The sequence below is a fragment of the Squalius cephalus genome, assembly GCF_949319135.1.
Source record: "Squalius cephalus genome assembly, chromosome: 18".
NCBI classification, from domain to species: domain Eukaryota; kingdom Metazoa; phylum Chordata; class Actinopteri; order Cypriniformes; family Leuciscidae; genus Squalius; species Squalius cephalus.
In genome coordinates this window covers 28,740,004-28,762,685 of record NC_137139.1, presented here as the reverse complement: position 1 = coordinate 28,762,685, position 22,682 = coordinate 28,740,004, and the positions used below count along the sequence as shown (strand labels likewise).

The 22,682-nt window shown below is 36.3% G+C and overlaps 2 protein-coding genes across 3 annotated transcripts in view; one reads left to right on the top strand and one right to left on the bottom strand.

Annotated features, from left to right (window-relative positions):
- LOC307145356 (uncharacterized protein) overlaps positions 1-12,421 on the bottom strand; it is a 38,031-nt gene extending 25,610 nt beyond the window's left edge. The window contains exons 1-9 of one of the 2 annotated variants that reach the window (XM_079848427.1): positions 12,343-12,421; positions 11,444-11,490; positions 10,752-10,874; positions 9,602-9,676; positions 9,359-9,532; positions 9,034-9,191; positions 7,071-7,331; positions 6,404-6,956; positions 4,318-4,480 (exon numbers count right to left, since the gene is read on the bottom strand). In XM_079848427.1, the coding sequence (XP_079704553.1) occupies positions 4,318-4,480; positions 6,404-6,956; positions 7,071-7,331; positions 9,034-9,191; positions 9,359-9,532; positions 9,602-9,676; positions 10,752-10,874; positions 11,444-11,476 (1,540 nt within the window). In that variant the 5' untranslated portion in view covers positions 11,477-11,490; positions 12,343-12,421. Of the gene's footprint in view, positions 1-4,317; positions 4,481-6,403; positions 6,957-7,070; positions 7,332-9,033; positions 9,192-9,358; positions 9,533-9,601; positions 9,677-10,751; positions 10,875-11,443; positions 11,491-12,342 lie in introns of those variants that run through there. The other variant, XM_079848428.1, reaches the window with a different exon arrangement.
- Positions 12,422-16,846: 4,425 nt separating this feature from the next.
- cd40 (CD40 molecule, TNF receptor superfamily member 5) lies at positions 16,847-21,411 on the top strand. Its single transcript, XM_079848426.1, has 9 exons — positions 16,847-17,030; positions 17,754-17,838; positions 18,481-18,603; positions 18,870-19,022; positions 19,301-19,391; positions 19,901-19,953; positions 20,235-20,333; positions 20,925-20,944; positions 21,061-21,411. The coding sequence occupies exons 1-9, from the start codon at positions 17,001-17,003 to the stop codon at positions 21,295-21,297; spliced, it is 891 nt and encodes a 296-aa protein (XP_079704552.1). The 5' UTR covers positions 16,847-17,000; the 3' UTR covers positions 21,298-21,411.
- Positions 21,412-22,682: the final 1,271 nt, after the last annotated feature.

Sequence of the window (22,682 nt, the reverse complement as noted above, 5' to 3'; positions counted from 1 at the left end):
GTATTTGAATGATGAGAGGCAAGCTCATTGGCAACGATGTGATCGCTAACAAATAGAGTTAAGGACCAATCAGCCTGCACTATCTAGAGTTTCATGACAGAACTTTGTATTTCAAATAAATGCTGTTCTTTTCAAATAATCCTGAAAAACATTAATCACGATTTCCGTAAAAAATATTAAGCAGCACAACTGCATACCATAACATATCTTGAGCACCAAATCAGCGTATTAGATTTTATAATGTAGCAATTTTTCCACAATATTACTGTTTTACTGTAAATTTGATCAAATAAATAAATGCAGCCTTAATGAGCATAAGACTTTAAAAACAATAAAATATCTTACCGACCCCAAACTTTGGAACGGTAGTGTACAATGTTCTTAAAATACTGCTTCTGTAGGCAACTCACACATTTTTTTTTTAAAGTCCCCCTGTGGCGAAAATCAAGCTTTTAATGTTGTTTATATGTCTATGTGGTGTTTTTAATACGCTTTAAGACAAACCATGTGTAAATTCATAAGTCAACACCATTGCAGTATTTTCTCCTTAAAACTGCAGTGAACCAAAGACAGTCTCAAAAATGCGGTTTGAAATCGCTTAGTGTTTCTGACATCACAAACTACCTTGTAACCAATCAGGTCAACGTGTGATCGTCAACGAGTGGATCTCTGAGCTGGAGTGAGTGGAGGCGGGGCTCATTTGCATACTCATTGAACTGCGTACACTAAATGAAGCAAGGGTATAGAGTAACATTCAAGCTATTTTAAGGTATGAAGAATTTTTTTTTTCAAAGAAAAAAACATTTAAATATGACATTTTGGTGATCAAAGATGAGTTTTAAGGGATAAAGTTATTGACTACAGGGGGACTTTAAATAATATGTATAACATAGCCATTCTGGACACTTTATTGAAATAAATCTCACTGAGCTATGTCGTTTTGTTTATTTATTGGCACGAGGGGGTGGTAAAGTTTAGCCGAAACTACTACTTACGGATATAAAGCAGATTCATGATAATACCCAGACACGAGTGAAATGCACAATCCCATAATTCCTCCATCTGTATTTTCACCGCATAGCCATCCATGTGCAGAGCAACTTTAAGCTTACATCTGCTTACAATGTGTCTCTGTGGAATAAAGCTACACGGTAATTGACTAAGAGGCTTCGCATTTATAACCGTCTGTATTTTCTGTAATGCTTCAGCAAAACTCTGAGATACTTAAATATACATAAACAATAAATGTCATAATACTGATTTGGTCACAGACGTGAAAAACTATCGGACGAACGTGATGGAGCATTTCCTTCCACGCTACCACAGATGCCATCATCCAAGAACTCCTACAAACTCAATCACCTCGCGAATCTCTTTCCTTTTTCATGCAGTCGGGGGAGTTTTCAGGCTGAGTTATTACTGATCAACATGCAATATTCATCTGAGAAGGCATTATCATTTTGCCGAGCTCCGTAGCCCTTTGCCCCTTCGTGTTAGACTGGCTGAGAGATAAATTGCCTGGGGGTTCCTCTGGGCCCTGATTGCCTACCGCCGCAACTTGTCGGAGACAGGGGAAGAGGAAGAGGACACTTGGAAGGGAAGAGATAGCTGACACGTAGGCTAGTAAGGGTGCCATGCATTTTTCATAGCGCTCCCCTAATTGAGGCACCTGTGTGAGAAACTCACAGCCGTTTGGTTGCTGCTGGTGTTATTGTTTTCGATCTGATTTACTCGCTTCTGAAATCCAATCTCATTTCTTCCTGAGTAGACGAGGCCATGCTTTACCTATTTGTGAAGAGCTAAGGTGAAAATAAAATGTAAAAGTTGTGGAAATGTCTTGTTTTTGGTGCAGAACTTTGCACAAAAGCACTTTTAAACTCGCATTTTTAGTTTTAAGTGCACTTTAGGCCATTCAAAGAGACATAAAATGGTGCTTGTCTATTAGAATCCAAAAGTCAAGCACAAAATGTGGCCTCAACATTTTTTATAACATTTTCTAGGGATGTATTGAATATTAATAGCAGAGATCACAAGGACCTACTTTCATTTGCAAATCATTTTTTTATCTTTAATGCTTTTTTGAGTCAGTGAACACTTAAGTAAAAAAAGCATTACAAAGATTCTGAAGCTATTCAAGTCTCATACACTAGCAAGAATCAGGCAAATAAAAAAAATAGATCCAAATAAACAGGGTGGTCAAAAATAACAGATGTTTTGTGCTACCTCTGACGTGCTTAAGAGAACATCAGCATCCTTATTGTTCAAGATAGATCTTTGCTTCTGGGAAACGTGTATCACAAAGAGGTCTTTTCAACAGAACACTTGAAACGCAGTGTGATGAATCAACATATTCCATGCTTGAGTATCAGTTGGAGGACACTGGAACATTGCAGTAACTTTTTTATTTATACTTTTTTTTTTGTCTGTCAGTTTGATGCAACACTGCCACCTAGTTGTAACTTTTAGAGCTGTTTAGATGGTCAACAGACCAGATTTATCAGGTTGAGATCTTTTTTTGTGGTCAATATGTAAATTGTTCCTGAACATTTTTTCTGTCTATGCTTAATTTTCTTTTCGTAGAAAGCTTAATGCTTCATAAAGTAGGGTCCAAATGTCTGAGAAAATGCACTACCGAACATTTTCCATTTTTCTAATTACAAATATTTATTCCATTACAAATTATAGTGTCAGCATAACAATTTACGTGAAGCTCTGAATTTCAATCAACCACACCATTGTTAATTTAGTATTATTTATACTTTATTATAGTATTTATTAATATTTTGAATTGGCTTTTTTATATATTTTCAGTTTTTATTTTAGTTCAAGTTTTAGTCATTTTGTGCTTTTGTCATTTTTATTAATTTTGTTTTTTTATAAGTGCTGTCAAATCGATTAATCATGATTTATCACATCTAACATAAAAGTTGACAACACTATTTTATATTTATATTTAAATGTATTATTATTTAAGTATTAGTTATTGTAGTACTTTTTCATTTGTAAATGTTGTTTTTACATGTTTTTTTATATATTTTTTTTACTTTTCAGCTTAATTTCAATTAATATAAACCATTCTTAATAGTTTAGTAAAATCGTACATATTTCTTCTTCATTTTACATCATAACGTTTATTTGTTTAACTTTTTTTTAAATGCTAGTGCTAAAGTTTGATTCCAGGTTTAAATTAGAAGAGATTTTATAGTTTGACAAAAGACAATGAATTGAAAAGCAAGCTTTTTAGCAGACTGCTATGTGATTATTTTAGAAAAGAGAATTGATTTTTGATATTTCTTATGCTCATGTGTTTATTCAAGGTGTTTGCAATGGCAAACCTCACTGTTTTGTATTGTATTGTTCATACTTTTTCACAACCCAATTTATGATTCGGATATGAATAATCATGCGACTCTGTGAGCATCAAATCATCATATTAGAATGATTTCTGAAGGATCATGTGACACTGAAGACTGGAGTAATGATGCTGAAAATTCAGCATCATTAAATTCATTAAAAAAAAAAAAACATTAATAAAAATTACCAACCTCAAACTTTTGAATGATAGTGTTCTACAATATATGCAGCAGAAATTAGCATTTGATAGTCAGAATTTCAATGTGATCTCAGCCTTTTGGGCACAATGTGTTGAACAGTACATGACAAACCTAAAAATACATTAATGAATGTAAGTCGAATTATAATCTTCCAGAAGTCCAAGCCAAAAAAATGGCTTAGAAAGGTAATATGGCACACCACTCCTCAATAAGTCCTTTGCAAACACCTCTAATAAACAAATAAGCATAAGAAAGATCAAGACACAATTCTCTTTTCTAAAGTAATCAGCGTAGCAGTCTGCTAAACAGCTTGTTTTTCAATTCATAGTGTTTTGTCAAACTACAAAATCTATTGAGGACTTAAGTACGTGAGAACTAAACTATGTGCAAATTGTTTTGTCAGATCTATTGTTATTCAAAGCCAATCCAGGAGAGGTTTTTAATGGTCCTCTCTGTTGCTGCTCTAATCCTCCCACAGAGATCAATAACCCTCACCATGACTGATTCCACAAGTTCTACAACAAATACACCATTTATAACGAGACACGGCCTGGCATTTCTCCTCAAGCAACAACATAAGGCCATGATCCTCTTACTTTAAGGGAAGTTCACCTACAAATGAAAACCTGTCATCATTTACTCGCCCTCATGCCGTTCCAAACCTGCAAGAATATCCTGGCTGCTAATTTCTATTATGAAAATGAAAAGGTACTTTTAATTTAAAGATGTTGGCTGATAGCCTGAGAGATCCTGCAATACTTACTGAAATTGTGAGCGATCCTTGAATTCAACATGATTTCCATAGTAGTGGTGGACTCTGATCGGCCTGGGCCGCCTAACTCTCTCACTCCAAACAGCTCAAGCAAGCGTGAGGTGTCAATTTCAGTCTTCCTGGGGTTCCTGCAAGACCATATTGACTTCTCGATCTGCAAAGGCAGGGAACAGTCAATACCATTACTTCATATGATATTATTTCATATCAAGGCATTGCTTTGAATGCAAGTGATCTTTAGCAAATGATTACATATTAAGAAACAGATTTAGCATAACAACTATTTCAATGCTGAAACAGCAATGCTGCGTTTGGAATATGAATGTTGAATGACTCCTTTAGTCTGAATTTACAAGCAAACAACATCATCACACGCACATTTAACAAAAATTAGCCCCTGTATGGGGTTTTCTTTCACCAAAGTCTCACGAAAAACAAGTGTCTCCTGTATGTAAAACTATGGTTGTTCGGAACGGAACACTAGCATACTTTTTAAAAATAGTATGTGAAAAATAAGATTACATGTTTAAAATGTTAATTGCTGTCATGTTCAGACGTACCGCTGAATAAAAAAGGTCATTCTGCATTTTGAATCCAATTTTTGCATTCAAATACTATTAATGGGCCAATAAAATAATAATCAAGTCTGACTGAGAAAGTTTAATTTGTTAACGCTACAAATGGAAGGTCAAGTCAAGTGCATTGCATTCTGGGAATCATTGTTTGTATACTGCACATTTACCAAATGTAGTAGGTCATTGGCGTATGCTTGCATACAGAACTGTGCAGTACATGTACAGTATACGTACTCTACTGTTCAAAAGTTGTGCTCAGTATGATTTTTTGTTAAAGAAATTGATACTTTAATTCAGCAAGGACACGATAAATTGATCGTAAGTAAAAGTAAAGACATTTATAATGTTACAAATTTCTTTCTATTTATCAAAGAATCCTGAAAAGAATTATCATGTTTTCCACAAGAATATGAGGCAGCACAACTGTTTTCAACATTGATAATAATGTTTCTTGAGCAGCAAATCAGCCTTTTAGAATGATTTCTGAAGGATCATGTGACACTGAAGACTGGAGTAATGATGCTGAAAATTCAGCTTTGCATCATATGAATAAATTACATTTTAAAATGTAGAAAACAGTTATTTTATAGTGCAATAATATTTCACAATATTACTGTTTTACTGTATTTTTATCAAATAAATGCAGCCTTAGTGAGCAGAAGAGTCAAAAACATTAAAAAAAACGTACTTAACGGCTTAAACAGTAGTTTGTCTGACCCAGGGTTATTATAGTTACCTAAAACTTAAGCTAACACCATAAAATACGTATTTTCGATACTTGCAATAAAATAGGCATTGAGTGAAATAAATTATTTTAAAAATTAAACGGATGCATTTTATTTCAGATAGTTGCCAAGGCAACATTTCTCTTTTTTTAGTTTAACTTTTCTTAAAAATAACTAAAACTAAAATAAAAATGAATATAAGTATCTAAATTACACTAAAATAACACTGGTCCAACCAAACATCTGGACCCCCTCCTATAGGCCCTGCTTACACCTGGTATTAAGAAGCGTTTTGGTTGATCGGATCACAAGTGGACGATGCTAAATACAGGTGTAAATGGGGTCTAAACCGTTTTGAGCTTGTCCACTTTCAACCACTTCCAGAGGTAGATGAAAACGCATTCGATTGAATTGCTTTCGTAGTGTAAACGCTCATGTGTTCAAACAGCCACAAAAGACTGTCTACTCTCCGCCTGCTGACCTAATGTGCAAACATTATGTGAAGTGCGCTAGCCAGATGGGGTTTAAACTTTGTCGGCTAGAGACCCAAGTTCGGTTTGAAGACTAAAAATGTACCAAGCACAATGTTCTCTCACCATTCCTGATTTCTAACACACTTCGAAGAAATCAGGACAGAAGTGGTTGAAAGTGGACAAAAGAGACGGATTAAAACACCAGGTGTAAACGGGAATGTGTCTACCTCGTCTACTTGTGATCCGCATCTTAACACCAGGTGTAATCAGGGCCACAGATAAAACCGAACACAAGAGCAGATACCTTATCCTGAGCCACCAGGTCCCAGTGAAAAGCTTTTGTCCTCTCTGAAAGCTGCTTGGATTTCATGGGCAGCGGAGGGGGCAAAGGAGCGGGCGGTATAGGACCTGGAACTGCTGACGGCACAGGCAAAGGTGGGGGCAATACAAACGGCAAAGTCAGAGACGGTGATGAGCATGTGGCCACTGGTGAGGTTGGCTTGAGCACAGATCTGAACTCTGCTGTCCGGGCTGGCTTCGGTTCTGATCCTTTCATGGAGCCGATTTCTGGCTCTAGTGTTGTTGGATTATCTATAAGCTCAGCTGGGAATGTTTTGGGTAACCGTGGTCTCGGAGTAGGTGGCACTGGTGGAGGTGTGAACTGCATGAGGTCGTTCTGTGTCTTACTTTCTGACTTTGTACTGTCAATGAGAGCTCTTTCAGGAGCTTCATAGAAGTGTTCATGTAGTGACTTTCGTTTCCAGTCCACACATAATTGTTTGATCGCTTTCACCCAGGCGTCTCGCTCATATTGTATTGCCTCTGAGGTCATATATTCGCTTTTTGGTATTCGGAACCTGACAAAGATAAAAAGAGTGTTGTTGAGTTAACTTTTGGTCACACATTAATTTCCTCTTGACTATTATCTATTGAGGTAAAGATCAAGGATTAAGAAAGAGCACTTGACTCACAGGAAGTCATTCTTGTCGTTGATCAGAGTGAAGGTGTCGGTGGTGCAGGAGGTCTCCACCCTGACATTACCGTCTGAGAGATGGATGATAACAGCTGTCCCATCAACCCCTGCACACCTGATGTCATCCACACTGTCGTAAATGTCTGAGAGCGTCCAGACGGTCCCGCTGGAGGAAACGAACTCGTCTGGATTACTGCTGGCAGATTGCTGAGGAACAGTCCACAAGGTCAGCTGACCAGTCTGAAGATGAGCTTCATATCTAAGAGTGCAGAACATAGCATGACTGTTAGTAATCTTTAAATAAATAAATATATATGTATATAGCCCCCCATTCAAAGTCCCTTTCAAGGAAAGTCTGTTCTTCATGGCGGCCATATTTGCAACGCCTTTGTCCAGTTATTTCGGGCATCCAAGACCAACTCCTATCTATTTGAACGGGGGAATCCTGAAATCTCAAAAACTGCTTCCCGTACTCACAATTAAATAACATATTTCAAATTAGCTACAAAATCTGACATGAACTGTCCCAAAAATGTTGTTTCTTACGCTTAAATAGAGTTTAAAAAAAATATTTTTAAAAAAAGTTTGGGGTCTCTAGCATTTTTTTAATGATTTTGAAATAAGCCTCCTCTGCTAACCAAGGCTGCATTTATTTATTCAAAAAGAAAAAAAGTAAAAGCAGTAATAATGTGAAATTATTAGAATTTAAAATAAATGTTTTCTATTTTGATACACTTAAAAATTGAATGTATTCCTGTGATCAAAGCTGAATTTTCAGCATCATTGCTCCAGTCTTCAGTGTCACATGATCCTTCAGAAATCATTTTAATATGATTTGCTTAAGAAACATTTCTTATTATTTATTTTTCCATGTTTATTTTTCTTTTTTCTTTTTTAGGAATAGAAAGTTCAAAATAACAGCATTTTATGAGGCACACTGACAAAACATAAATACGGTCTTTAATTATTAATTAACTACACTGAACAAAATTATAAACGCAAGACTTTTGTTTTTGCCCCCATTTTTCATTTTCCATTTTCTTTCGGGGTGGTCCCCCCCGGACCCCCCCCAATACAGTAAAACTGCACATTTTAGAGTGGCCTTTTATTGTGGCCAGCCTAAGGCACACCTGTGCAATAATCATGCTGTCTAATCAGCATCTTGATATGCCACACCTGTGAGAAGAATGGATTATCTTGGCAAAGGAGAAGTACTCACTAACACAGATTTAGACAGATTTGTGAACAATATTTGAGAGAAATTGGCCTTTTGTGTACATAGAAAAATTCTTAGATCTTTGAGTTCAGCTCATGAAAAATGGGGGCAAAAACAAAAGTGTTGCGTTTATAATTTTGTTCAGTGTAGATCACAAATATATTTAATAAGCCTTTAAGATAGTAGCAAGGGGTGGCAAAAAAATGAAAAAACTGTAATTCCCCAGAAAGACATTGTATAAATCTATATTTCTGATGCCAACATATTTTCTATACGAACTTGTAATATATTTGCATAGAAAAACTGCTGTGGTATTTGCTGTGCAAAACATGATGCAACAATGCTGGATACTTGGCAGAAATTTGCAGTTGCTAAGGTTTACAGTTTTAGTTTATTGCTAGGTGGTTGCAAAGGTGTTGCTGATATTCTGGATGCTATTTATGATCCAGTGGAAGCCTATGGGGTTTTATTTAGCTGGTTTTATAGGCAAAAAAAAAAAATATAACTTTAAAAAGTGACATATATACTATAATTTAGTATCTATGGTTAGGGGTTTGTTCAAAAAGTATGAGCCTGCAGGACGGCTGCCTGACTGAGCACCACTAAAATGTTAACAAACATGACCTAAGCTGATCATTCTAGTGAGAAGAGGCTTGTGACGTTTGTTCCAGTCTAACTGGTATAACAACTGCTACGGGCTGTTTTGCAAGAAACAGACAAAACATAAATGTCACAGAAATTATACTTTTTCCATTTGAATGATGCCAGTCCTCCTCTCTGGAGTAAAAGCTGTCCCTCTTTGACGTTGTCCGGAGGTAAGTGTGAGCTTTTCCTTTCAACAGACCCATTCACAGGAGGGCTGTATATGTTACTGTAGATGATCTGATTTATCAGCAGCATGATCTGAAGGTGAGATTACATGGTTTTAAATACATCAATAAAGATGCTTTATCATGGCCGTGCAGACTCATATCAATAATAATGGTTTTAAAAAGACAGCAGATTTGATGTGTGTTTAATGATCTGCCAAAGACTATGAATTCAATCCACGTTGCACGTGATGTTCTCACCTTCTGCTTGTCCTCTAAAGATGCAGCTTCCAGCTCATAGTCAGTCCGACCTCTAAACGAAATGGAGAACCTGGTACCTGTCGCTTCATGGCAGTTTTTCACATCAGAAAAGAGGAGCTGGCGTTTCACGATGCCTTTCTCGATGCTGCACATTAGGCTTGTGCTGAAATCAATCTGATGCATAGAAGCGTGCATTTGTTATATCGTGCATTAAAACGTAATATGTATCTACTTGATACACACCTGCAGCACTCGTTTCTGCCATATGTAGCGGTTGAACTTGCGAACACTGAAGTTATACTGTGATGGCTGTTCTTCCTTCAACAGAAACATATGTAAACAAAGAATTCAAGAATACTTCCTAAAAGGTCACTTTACAATAGAGATGATTAAAATAACCATAGAGATCTGCTCTTAATATTAGGGACACGACGACTGGTTAAACAACAAATCATTTCCTTAACAAGGACTGTGCCTAAACTAACCAGCCACTTTCTTATGACAAATGCTCAACGAAATCAGTCTGACTGAATTACACGCCCATTTTGCTAAGTTATTTTATATATATTTTAAATAAAGCAAAATAAAAGAAACAGTCATGCTCAAAAGGTTACTCAACCCTTTAAGGAATCTGCAAAATGTTAATTATTTTAACAAAATAAGAGGGATCATACAAAATGCATGTTATTTTTTATTTGTCTGAATAAGATATTTGACATAAAAGATGTTTACATATAGTCCACAAGACAAAAAAAATAGCTGAATTTATAAAAATGACCCCGTTCAAAAGTTTACACACCCTTGATTCTTAATACTGTGTCATTACCTGGATGATCCACAACATTTTCCGAATCCTTCAGTTTTCCAGCATCTTTTGCATATTTGAACACTTTCCAGCAGTGACTGTATGAACCTCTTTTAATAGTTGTGTTTGAGTCCCTCAATTGTCCTCAGTGTGAAAAGATGGATCTTAAAATCATCCAGTCACTGCTGGAAAGGGTTCAAATACGCAAAAGAAGCTGGAAAACTGAAGGATTCGGAAAATGTTGTGGATCATCCAGGTAATGACGCACAGTATTATGAATCAAGGGTATGTCAACTTTTGAATGCGGTCATTTTTATAAATTCAGAATTCAGCTATTTTTTGTCTTGTCGACTATATGTAAACATATTTTATGTCAAATATCTTATTCAGAACAGTACTAAATAAAAAAATAGCATGCATTTTGTATGATCCCTCTTATTTTGCAGATTCTGCAAGGTGTACGCAAACTTTTGAGCACGACTGAATATTTCAAATGTTGATAAGTTCTATTTTGGCAATAAGACTGTTTGCATTGTCATTCTATTGCATTGTGAATTTTCTGGCCCACTGTAGATCACTGTAGATCACCTCCAGGTCTAAGTCACTTTGCTTCCGTACTGAGCCACTTCTAGCCTGATTTACAGCTTCGTCGATACTCATTTTCCCCGATTTCACCATGTCCATGAGATTCAGCTGCATTTCGTTACTGAGCTGCAGAAACAATGAGAGTTTAAGTCAAGAGTTTAAGTTAAGTGATTATTCTTAAGACAAGCACATGCTGTCTCCATGGAACATTGTTTGGCAACAATGAACTAGCTGACAAAAGACTGTTGAAATGAGGAAGTTTTGATGATTTTTATTTTTGGCACACGATTTACCGTCATTGTAATCTTGTATTTCATGCTAGTGCACTTGATTTGCGGACACCTGATTCCCTATGACACATGTTTGGTCTTCTTGTAAAATTGTAACTTTTTATTACACTATATAGAGGCACTATATATGATTCTTATTTTGGTTAACGCAATCAATGTGGGACATCAAATGCATTACATTAATCTGTAAATGAAATGGAGAACACAGCTTTTTTTTTATGAATTCACAACACAACATTCATTTACAGCCATGTGTTTTTGAGGTTTGATATCATTTTTGTTCATTAAATATAAACAAATTAAACAGTTTAATGATTACCCATTGTTTTTCAACACAGTACAGTTGCAGTTAAACATACTTTTACACTGAATATTTGAATAATAGCTTTAAGAAATGTCTCTTACCTGAGGAAAATGCACTGTCTTTCTATGATTCATGTTTCTTCATTGGGCTTCAAGAGACCAAAACATGTCAGATCAACCATCAGTCAAACTTAGACTGAGGACTGTAAAGGTATGTGTTTGTGTAAGAGGGAACTTGGTATGCTTGTATGGAATGTGTATTTATTACTAGGCAACTTCCTGAAAAGCGGCTTACCTGAGGATAAAAAAAGAAAAAGGTGAAGTCATACCCTTTATCTGACTTCTCATCTTTCTGTGGGACTCACCAAAATGCGTCTGCCTTTGAAAATCGTCTGTCATTTAAAAATCTAAATCTATGGCTTGTGCATCATGTCTTTGTCTCTGCTGTTGTAAATGTGGTTAGTTGTACTTCTACTGTCAAATTTGATGAGTAAAAAAAAAATGTCCACGTTTGTTTGCAAGTTGTAACGCAATTGTTCAACCGTTAGATGGCGTACATCCAACACAAAATCACTACGCTGTAAAAGACAACTAAACTTTAAATAAAGTACAAACTAGTTATATAATAGTCATGAAAGTGGCTTGTTACTTACCCACAACAAACTTTAAAGCAATTATTGCAGTTGTAAAATAGTATTTTAGCTTAAATGCTACTGTGATGATGACAATTCACCAAGTTAAACATGTAGATTCAGACAAAATATTATACTACAGCTTTAAATCCATAATCATCAGGTAACCGATTAGGTAAGTCCTACCGCTTGGCAGTAGACGGCCGAGAGTTTTGTTTTTTACTACAGAATTGCGCATGCTCATTGCACATCGGCAGGACCAGAAAAGAACACTGTAAAAAAAAAAAAAAAAAAAAGTAAATCCACCTATCTAGCCTACTTAAAAACTTAAGTTCAGTGGCTGCCTTACATTTTTTTTATTATAATTACCTTGGTTGTACAAGTCATTTCAACTTATATTGAACTGTCTGAGGTTGAACTGAATCCAGAACAGCAACATATAAGGCTTCTTCGACTTGAACCATCGCTGCACAGAGACAGACCGATCGGTGAATGACATCAACAACATACCGCGAGAACGATTAGAGCGCAGACAGCTCTGTATGCTTTTCAGTCGCTCTCGTGGTACTTTGATGTAATAAACCGATCGGTCTACAACCAAGGTAATTATAATAAAAAAAAAATGTAAGGCAGCCAGAACTTAAGTTTTTAAGTAGATAGGTGGATTAAATTTTTTTTTGTTTTTTGTTTTGTTTTTTTACAGTGTTTTTTTCTGGGCGCATCCATCTTTAGAATATTTAACTTCCGTTTTTGCGGTCGCTCTGTATATTTCTATGGCACTGCTGTCCAGGAGTAATTAGCTTTTGAAGTGGATTTACTTAATGAAAAGTTAACGTAAGTTATCATGAGGATCGTAATCTTTAAAGCAGGTGTCTTGACAAATGTCAGTCGACCGGGAAGATTTTAAAATGTGCCGTTCAATCATAAATACGCAAGAAAATAGTGAAGACAAAATAGCTAACGAGCGCAGCGCTGAAAAGGGGCGGGGCTACAGATCCGGCCCACATCTTGTAGGCTACGCTTTGCCAGATGTGGCCCGGATCTGGGCCGACGCTATGTCGCTGTCTGGAATATCATATAACGTATTTTAAAAAAAAAAAAAGTTGAAATTGATAAAATTATTTTGATGAGTTAAAGTAGCCTAATGTAAAAACATAAGTCACCAGACTTACTAGTCATGTGATTTGAGGGATGTGAGCAAAAGCAGCAGTTTATGATACCATTTATGATAGCAATTGTTGTTAGGTTGTTATTTGAAATAAGTTATTTAAGCATAACAATAACTTCTGTGATTTCAATCTTTCCACATTCAAATAGATAGGATCTTGCTGTAGCCTATACTTTGAGCATTGTCAATACAGATAACTGATAACTTCTGTATTTTGGTAAACAATGAAATGGACACCATGACTTGGATGGAAATTAGCATTTTAATCAGTTCTGTTAGAACTCTTTGAATACACTTTCAAGCATTTAATAACCACATTGAGTTTTAAACAAAGTTTAAACTTGTGTTATTATGTACAGTATCAATCCTCCCAAAACATAATTTCATCTGTAGCTGACTACTAACTACGGCTTAAAATAACTTGTGTGTCAAAAACTGACAGACTGACTGAGAAAAGGAAGTGTTTACATCCTATTTCATTTACCACTGTAGTCAAGTTTACATGCAAATGTATTTTGTACTAGTGTTTCTACCTTTTGCATATTTGTCAATTGTTTAACATACAGACTGTGTGCTCCCGTTATTGTCTGATACCCTACTTTTATTGTCTATAGTAACTGTAATTTGTAGATGCGTTTTATACAGCAAGCCCGCTAGACTGTGCAGTGTCTTCCTCTGATAACATGTAACATGTGACGCACATATTCTCTGAACTGTTCCTCATGGGACTCAAGGGTTTTTCACTAGAACGTTTAATTACAGTATGCCATGCCTCAAATCATTCTCAGAATGTATACCTGGTGAGGAAGTGATACAATAAGCATGAAAATCTTCCAAGCGTGTCTGAAGTCAGACATCATTGTGCTGGGATCCGCCTTGTTGAATCATTGATGATCAGAGAGTATTTCTTCTCTTCCATGGTATGTCCCTAAAACTACTCATGTGTATATTCCAAAACAACTTCCTTGTTACACGGGGATTTCCTCGTGCTGTCTCTTGAATCCAAACCTGGGCTTTTTTCTTTTTTTTTTTCTAAGGGAGAGTCCTCTAGCAGGGGCGGGATTCACCTCTGGCTGTTAAACTCACGCTACAGACTAAATCTCCTCTTTTCTCACAGTGGCAAACTGTGTCGAATGTGCTCTTTCAAAGCATGCTGGCATTATCTCAACATTTTTGTCTTATTAACTGTTTAAATATCACTTGCTTTCTTGGCTTATGGGCTATTATTATATATTCATACTTATTATTTGATATTATTTTAGTATTTATTAATATTTGTAAAGTAGCTTTTTATATTTTAATTTTTCGTATATTTTAGTTTAAGTTTTAGTAATTTTGTTATGCGCTTTTATCATTTTTATTAGTTTTTTTATATTTCTGTTTAGATTTAATTAATTTTTATTTCAGTTTTAGTTATTTGCCAACACTTTCAATGTTCTGTTGTTTTTTTAAGTTAAAGTCTAATATTCTCATATTTAAATTTCATGTTATTCCAGATTCATTTAAAATAATGAAAAATTATTTTAATATTTTTATAGTTAAGAATAACAACACTGCACTATAATCATACTTTGTATATTATTTGAATATTACTTACAGTATACTGTATACACAAAAATAAAATGTAACATTTAAATCTTAATATAAGTATAAATATAAGTATATGATCCCAGCCTGTGTTTTGAACCATGTTTTGTAGTCCTTTGTAGTTTTTCTTGTTGATTAGTTCTTAGATTTTTCCCAGGTGTGTCTTGTTTGCCAATTACCCCTTCTGTACTTAAACCCTAGTGTTTCTTGACGAGTCTTGTCCTACATGGATGTATGTTTGGTGCACTCATTTGGTTCTGTGTTGGGGTTATTTTTTTATTAAAATCACTGCATTTAGATCTAGCTCTCCTTTTTTTTTTGAGTTCACCATACATTACAGAAGACTCGACTACAAATGGACCCAGCAGGGAGGATTATGCGTCTCCGCCATGGAAATTGAAAAATTGAGGACTACGTACAGGACTCTGAGCTGGCTCATTTTGCCAAAATGAAGGAAATATCCCTCATGATCTTTTTTTGAGGGGGGCTATCTGAGCCACTTAGCTCGGCCATGCCGTTGCATGAACCTACCTGGACTTTTACGGTGGGTGTCGTGGAGGAGGAACGAGACATTCATGCTGTACACGCTACTCCAGAGTCTCCAGCCGTCATGGCCGCCACGCCATGTTTCCAGTTGTCATAAACTTTGCACCTGAAGATACCAAGGTGGTTCCTAGGCATGTGAGATTGGCTTCCAGTTTGGCGGGCACAGCGCTGATATTGGTATGAGCAGCTATAGCATCTCCATGGTGGTATCAAGTCTGGGGGTTTCAGAAGTTTTCCAACTGTTGATGGCATTCCCCGTTATGACGGCGGCCATTTTGTGTCTCGGCCGCGTATGCTTCAGTTTCTCCCGAGGTGGTGGAACCAGATCTAGTTTTGCCCGAGGTGGTGGTGTCTGCCCAGGAGTCTGTTTGCCCTGATACGACCACATTGGTTGCCTTCGAACCCCCTACCTGTCCTGACACGTCGTCCCTGAGTTTCCTGTTAGCCTTGACACGACTACGAAGGTCGTTCAAGAACTTCCTGTTTGCCCTGTCACGACCATGAAGGTCACCTATGAACTCCCCGTCTCGACCAGAGAGTCCATTCTATGGTCCCAAGTCTCGGCCAAGGAGGCCGAGTTCAAAGACATTTCTCCTGAATGTCCTGCCTGCCCTGTTATGGCCACGGAGGCCATTACTGAACTTTCTTTCTGTTTTGACACATGACCCCAGAGGCCAAACCTAACCTTTTCTTTGCTCCAGTTCCGCCTGAACCGCCATGAAGATCTTCAGACCTGTCTGATCTGCCCTTGTGGTGGTCCTCAGCTACGCCTTGTCACGATCCCTGTGCTGTCTTGTGTTTTGTAGAGACTTTTTAAAGTGTATTCTTGGTTTCCATTACTTCTGTTCACTTCCTGTGTTTGATTGCTGTTTTGCCTTGTACCTTGTCACCCTATTTACTTCATTAGTTACCATGACATCAAATCACCAGCACCTGTCCTTGTTAATCTATTTAACCTCTGTGCTTTAATTGTTTGTCAGTCATTGCTCTCCTGCCTGCTCTCTGTGGATTACTCTTGTTCTTGGATTATCTGTTTTTTGTTAATAAACTTGTGCTAGGATTTGGATGCCCTGCCTCGTCCCTGCTCACGTTACACTTAGTGGTCAGAATTTTTCTGTAGCTAGTCACATAACGTAATCCATATTTTAAATGATTTTATATTTTGCATCTGTAGATAATTGAAATTAAAGTAGGTGGATGGATGGATAAATGTCACTTCCACGCAAGCTTTGTCACTGGTGACGTGACTCAATAATAATAGTGTTTGTCTGTGGAGGAAGTGAGAGTCAAGCAGGGAAGTTCTCTGGTTGAGTTACAAGTTAGACTTCTGAAAGATAAACCATTCCCATAATGTCTTTTTTTTTTTTTTTTTTTTTGATTTTTTTTTTTTTTTGTTAATTATTGAAATTTATTCTTTCAACTTTCCCTCTTAAACTCGAAATCATTTTCCTAATAAAATAAGCGTCATCAATTTTTTCAAGAATTTTTGTCTTTCAATGGCTCTAAAACGTCTTTAGAGTTTGTAGGCCAACTCTCACTTCTTGGAATAGCATGGGGAAATGGGAAATGGTCACATGTCTCGTGGGCGTGTCTGTCTGCGGGAAAGAAACCCCCTGTCGCCCTGTGATGATTCATTATTTGAAGAGCTGCAGCAGAGTGTTTAGTGTCTTATGTGTTCGTGAAGCTTTAACAACTGGTGAAAAGGATCCGTTTCTATATTGCCATCATGAGGACAGTTTTCATTATTTATTTGCTGGTAAGTAGGCTAATGTGCTGAGCGCTTTGAGCGTGCTTGATAACTACGCGTGAAATATACCTTCGCGTGAATGTTAGTGTCGGTTGTTATTTACATTGTTGATGCTCATTGTAACAGTACTGTTATTATTTTTCACGTATAGCATTTAGAATTCTTAGATTGGCGTGGTTGCTGAAGGAATGACTAGTATGTTTCAGGTTACTTTCACTTTCTATTTGAATGCGCATAATAGCATAAAGAAGCATTTAAAGCGTCTCTGTATCCAAGTGACATATGAAAACAAACATGTGCATTGTATGTTGTTAAATAGTTATTTGATGGAAGTATAAGGTTGCAGTTTGCCCTGTTCAAAAACGGTCATTCTTGGTGGGGATCGCAGGGACTTTCCTGTAACGTCGTTTCAGTTTTAAGATGCCCCGGTGGTTTGTGTTGGGGTCTGAGAGTTCCCATGTCCTTAACTGACTTAACTAGCTCGAAAACATGCATAGGCTTGGTTATTAATAACGTGTTGTATGATAACTGATTATTAAAAAGATTGTTTACTTATATTTGCTAATTAAGATGTTAACAGAAAAAAAAGAATGAAAACGACCCTTAACATAATAGTCTACTTGAAAAAGCTGTTTTTTTCTTCAGGAAGTGGGCCCTCTCATCTCCTCATGGGCGCTGGCATGCCATACAGTATTCTTCATAATGTTCCTCTTATGTTTTTATCTTTGACAGGTCACACTGTTGCAGTTTGTGCTATGCTGTGAGGAGGAAACACATTATAAGAAGAATGATAAATGCTGCAAAAAGTGTGGACCAGGTATGTGGACATAATTCAGCGTGGCACTCCAGTTAATAAATATGTCTAGACTCGAGGAAGTATCACCATACAGTAAAAGAGCTAGAGCTAACTTGAAAAATGGCAACCTATCAGATTCAACTAGTTCGCTCCAGTTAAAGCCAACTTAAAAACTTTTGTTCATCTAATGAGTAACTGGTAGTCTTTGAACTTGAAAATTCTTGTCAAGGCAACTTTAAAAAAAGTTGAGCTAACTTGAAAAAATAAGGCAACCTATCACATTCAACTTAAGTTAACTCAACTAATTCGCTCCACTTAAAGTTAACTTAAAAAGTTCTGTTAATGTAACGAGTAACAGGTAGTCCTTTAAACTTAAAAATGATTGTCAATGCAACTAAAGCATGTTTAGCATTTAGCAATGTAAGCATCTAGAAGTATATAAGTTGACATTAACTGGAGCAAATCAGTTTGGTTAACTTATTTTTTCAAGTTAGCTCGTCTTTTTTTTAATTGCCCAGTCCTTGCTTTGTCTTAATATTGTTTCACATGTTGTCTTGAAATAAACCCATCAATACTACCATATTTCACATAGTCTTAGTCCTCTTTTAATATACGAATCTCTTAGTTTAATCCGAGTGGGTAGTTACTGTGAATGTGTCACAGGTAAGAGGATGATGGTGGACGACAACTGTGAGGACCCACGCTGTCAGGACTGCCAAATCGGAGAGTATCAGAGCGGCTACACATCCAATACCAAATGCGAACGCCAGCCCAGCTGTGACCCCAGTAAGTGTTTATTACTGCTGAATGGGTAATGGGTAATGTTAATAAATACAATGTTTTGTCTTGGCCTCAAGATTTTTAATTATTTATTTATTAAGACAAATTTATGATTTTTTTTAACAGTTACACATTTCATTTTTTATCTATTAATATCAATAATAAATAGTTTTAAAACTTAATTATTAATATTCATGATAAACTTGTGGAAAAATTAATTGCTAAATGAATAAATGTAAATGTAATCTCTCTTGCTTTTCTGTTTAAATCAGATTTACATTTAAAGCCACAAGAGGATAAACAGATCATAACCTATCTAAACAAATGCGTTTGTGAAGATGGATACTACTGTACACAAGATGATGACTGCAGCGCTTGTATTGAACACAGTGTTTGCAAGCCAGGACAGAGAGTCGCCAAAAAAGGTTTGTGCTGTCAGGCGTCATGTATATAGTATACATACTTGCTGGTTTATGTTGATTCTGTCCTGAATTGCACCTCCAGAATAAAAATATGCCACATCCCTCCTAGACTATCACTTCAGATGTGATTTAGAGATTTTATAATTATTCTGTAATCATCTGATTTGCCTTAAAGACACATTGGAGGAATCTGTTGAAGCCTGGTGGTTAAATGAAAGGTTGTAGGTTCAAACCTCTGGCAATGTCTAATCTTTGCCCCTCATCTCCTTGTATTTACACAGGTTCCGGTGTCAGTGATACTGTGTGTGAAGCCTGTAAAAATGGAACGTTCTCCACTCACGATTCAGCCGACACTTGCAAGGAATGGACAAAGTATGAAACACCTTTCTGATTTTAGGTCCCTATTTTAAAAAGAAATGAATACATTCATTCAGCAAGGATAACATTTATAATGTTCCATAAGATTTTTATTTCAAATAAATGCTACTCTTTTGCACTTTCTATTCATCAAAGAATCCTGGGGAAAATATATCAAGCCTTTCACATAAATATGAAGCAGCACAACTGTTTTTAACATTGAAAATAATCAGAAATGTTTCTTGAGCATTAAATCAGCATATTAGAATGATTTCTGAAGGATCATGTGACACCGAAGACTGGAGTAATGATGCTGAAAATTCAGCTTTGATCACAGAAAAAAATTACATTTTAAAATGTACATGTACGACTCCCAAATGTTTGATTTTTGTTTCTTGTTTATTATATATTTTCATTTGGCCATCATATTTATAGGTTTATATCAGAATTTAAGTCAAGAGTTTTATTGACAATCATAAAAAGTTTATAAATAGTTTTAAATTTCTCTTTTTTCCTGTGTCTAGATGTGACCATGGCACAAACACTCCTGGCAGTTCAACTTCAGACCGCACCTGCCGTGAGTAAAACGCAATCTTGTTTTTTAATCGCCTTCATTCTACAAACACAGTAGTGAAACCTGACAGTTGTGTGGGGTGGAGTCCAGTTCCTGTACGGCTAAATTTGTGTGATCACTTTTGATCACTCATGCTTATTTGAAACAAGACTTTGCACCGTTTGCAATGCACACTAAAATGTTTTACAATGCTGTCAGTAGTATTGGTTTGATTACAGGTACCTTAATATTAGGCATGAGGAAGTCTTCTCAGTTTGTTGTATGTTTTGTTTTTCACATTTCAGTGGGTGCACCCGTTCACAGAGCTCTCATTGGTGTGCTAGTTGCAGTAATTGTGTTGGGAGTCATCTTAGCTTTAGGTGTGTTGTTTTACAAGTCAAAAAGTAAGTACTGCAACCTACAAATTATCTACTAAATGTATCTGCAATAACACAAAGTATACTGTTTGTCACAATAGAGTGCAACAGAGCCGCCCACTTTTTCAGCGGCGTTGGTTCCGGAAGTATTTTTTCCATTCATTTCTCTCATAGGGATTTCATAAGAAGTCTTCATTAAAGAGTTCTAAGCCATGAACCAAGCCAACAAGCATATATATAAACAATATCATTTAATATTTTTGCATAATATGCACATATATGCAAATATTTTAGACCGACTCTGTCATTTGCTGTCTTCATTTTACTTCTACTTTCTGATTGGTGGAATTTTCTAACAGCTAACAGCTTCAACAGAAGAAAATACTATCGATTAACAACCTCGTAGCTCACAGTAAGGCTGCCTTTAAAGGTTTATAATTTGTCATTTAAAAATCAATTTTCCTGCAGAGAAAAGGAGTTTTTACTACCGGAACCAGACTGTTTCACTCTATAGGCTTTCATACAATTCAGTACAATTCCTAAGTGATCAAGTGCTCATTATATCTTTCATAAAACAAAAACAATTACCAATAATTGCTGTTTTTACTTTTCTTCTAGGAAATCATGGATTTAAAGAGGTAAATATCTGGGTTTACTTAATCATATGCGACATTCAAAGTCATGCACAGCCTTAAATTCGAAAAATGTTATATTCATGTGTGGAGATTAATTATAATGGTTCTTTTGTTTTTAGTTACACAAATTTAAACCAAATCTTACGCTCTTAAACATAAAACCGGTGCATCAAGAGGCAGCAGATGTTGAGAGAGCAGACCAACCATTACGACAGCCTGAGGAGGACATTGACAGCAGCATACCCGTGAGCCCCACGCCAAGTAACATGACAGAAAATGGAAATGTTGTCGATCAAGAACACGGCAAGGAACATATCATTTCAACTACTGAATCAAATTCATATTCATATTCATAGAGCAAAAGCTATGCTCCCATCATGTTACAACCATCAACGTATAGAGCATTACTAAACGTCCCCAAACCAGCATGTGTCTTATACAATCATACAAGTGTTTTTTCATGACTGAAACAGTAGCTCCTTAGCATGAGCTTTGTGTTTTCAAACACATACTGTAGGTACTATTCAGTGCTGCTGTTTGCCGTGTCCTGTGGTAGTTATGAAATATAATCCACTAACATAATAATTGCAAGTCCAAAATAGAAGGCAAATTTAGATGCAGACAAAAATGAAAATAGTGATGGATTGTAGTGGTGGTTGTAGGTGGCTTTTTGTTGAGCTAGCTAGCATACACACACACTACTTCTTCGAAAGAGCGAGGAAGAAAAGTGGTGAGGCACTATGAGAGTTCCTATGGATGCTTTTTCCAGAATGCTTGTATAAACTACAACTTTTATAAATGGAAGTTTTGAGCATTCACAGAATGTTTGGAAGTTACCACTTCTTAGAAGTGTTAGCTGGGATGGAACATAGCGTTGTACAAAAAAAAGTGAGTATAATTATTATTATTATGCTCAAAAATATGTTTTAATATTTGGCTTTGTGTTTATTTGTTTGCTGTTAGACAGACTGTTAAATGTTGGGATTTCTGTGATGCTTTGTATTGTTTTATGTAAATATTTTTGTTTGTGAATTGTTCTTTTATTGTATTTTATTTCAGGTTTGTGTAAAATAAACTCTTTGTACATATTAAAGCATTCCTGATTCTGCATAAATAACCCGTCTATCACTGCGAGATATTTACTCGCCACTTATGAGGTGTGAAATGTCCACAGAAAAACTACTGACAGATGTTATAGTGTGAAACTGAGTTTTAAATCACTCATGAGTCATGACTGTACAAGAGATGCATTGTGGGATACTCTGACTGTCCACAAGAGGTTGCCATTTCCATGTCTGTGGAGTTTTGGGATAAAATAGCTCACAGTAAAATCACAGAGCAATCCAACTCACTTAACTTTTTTTTTTGGAAAATATACAATTGTAATGGATTGTATTGATGTAAATATTTCTGACTTGACACACTCTTATAAAGCTTGTATACATCTAAACAAACATAGCTTGTTGAACTATAAATCAGTGTGTAGCATCCAAAGCATAAGACCATATGCTGGGATCAGGAGGCCCTTGTGTGACACGTTGATGGCCGATTTAGGCATTGTATCTCACACCATTGTTCAACACCTCAATCCTTATCTCAATATCACAGCCTTTTGCCTGTCATGTTTAGACTGGGATTACACATCATTTGGGCCACTGAAAAGGGGGCATGGAGGAGATTGTTGTGCCCAGTGTGTGTTAGCTGTGAATATGTGCTTGGGGGGTGGCTGGGAGGTGCTCTT

Bases quoted from the DNA above. Each gene is read 5' to 3' on its own strand.
- cd40 (XM_079848426.1), top strand. From the start codon at position 17,001: ATGAGGACAGTTTTCATTATTTATTTGCTG. The intron at 17,839-18,480 runs GTATGTGGACAT...AATGTGTCACAG, and splicing joins CTGCAAAAAGTGTGGACCAG to GTAAGAGGATGATGGTGGAC. The intron at 20,945-21,060 runs GTAAATATCTGG...TTTTGTTTTTAG, and splicing joins GAAATCATGGATTTAAAGAG to TTACACAAATTTAAACCAAA.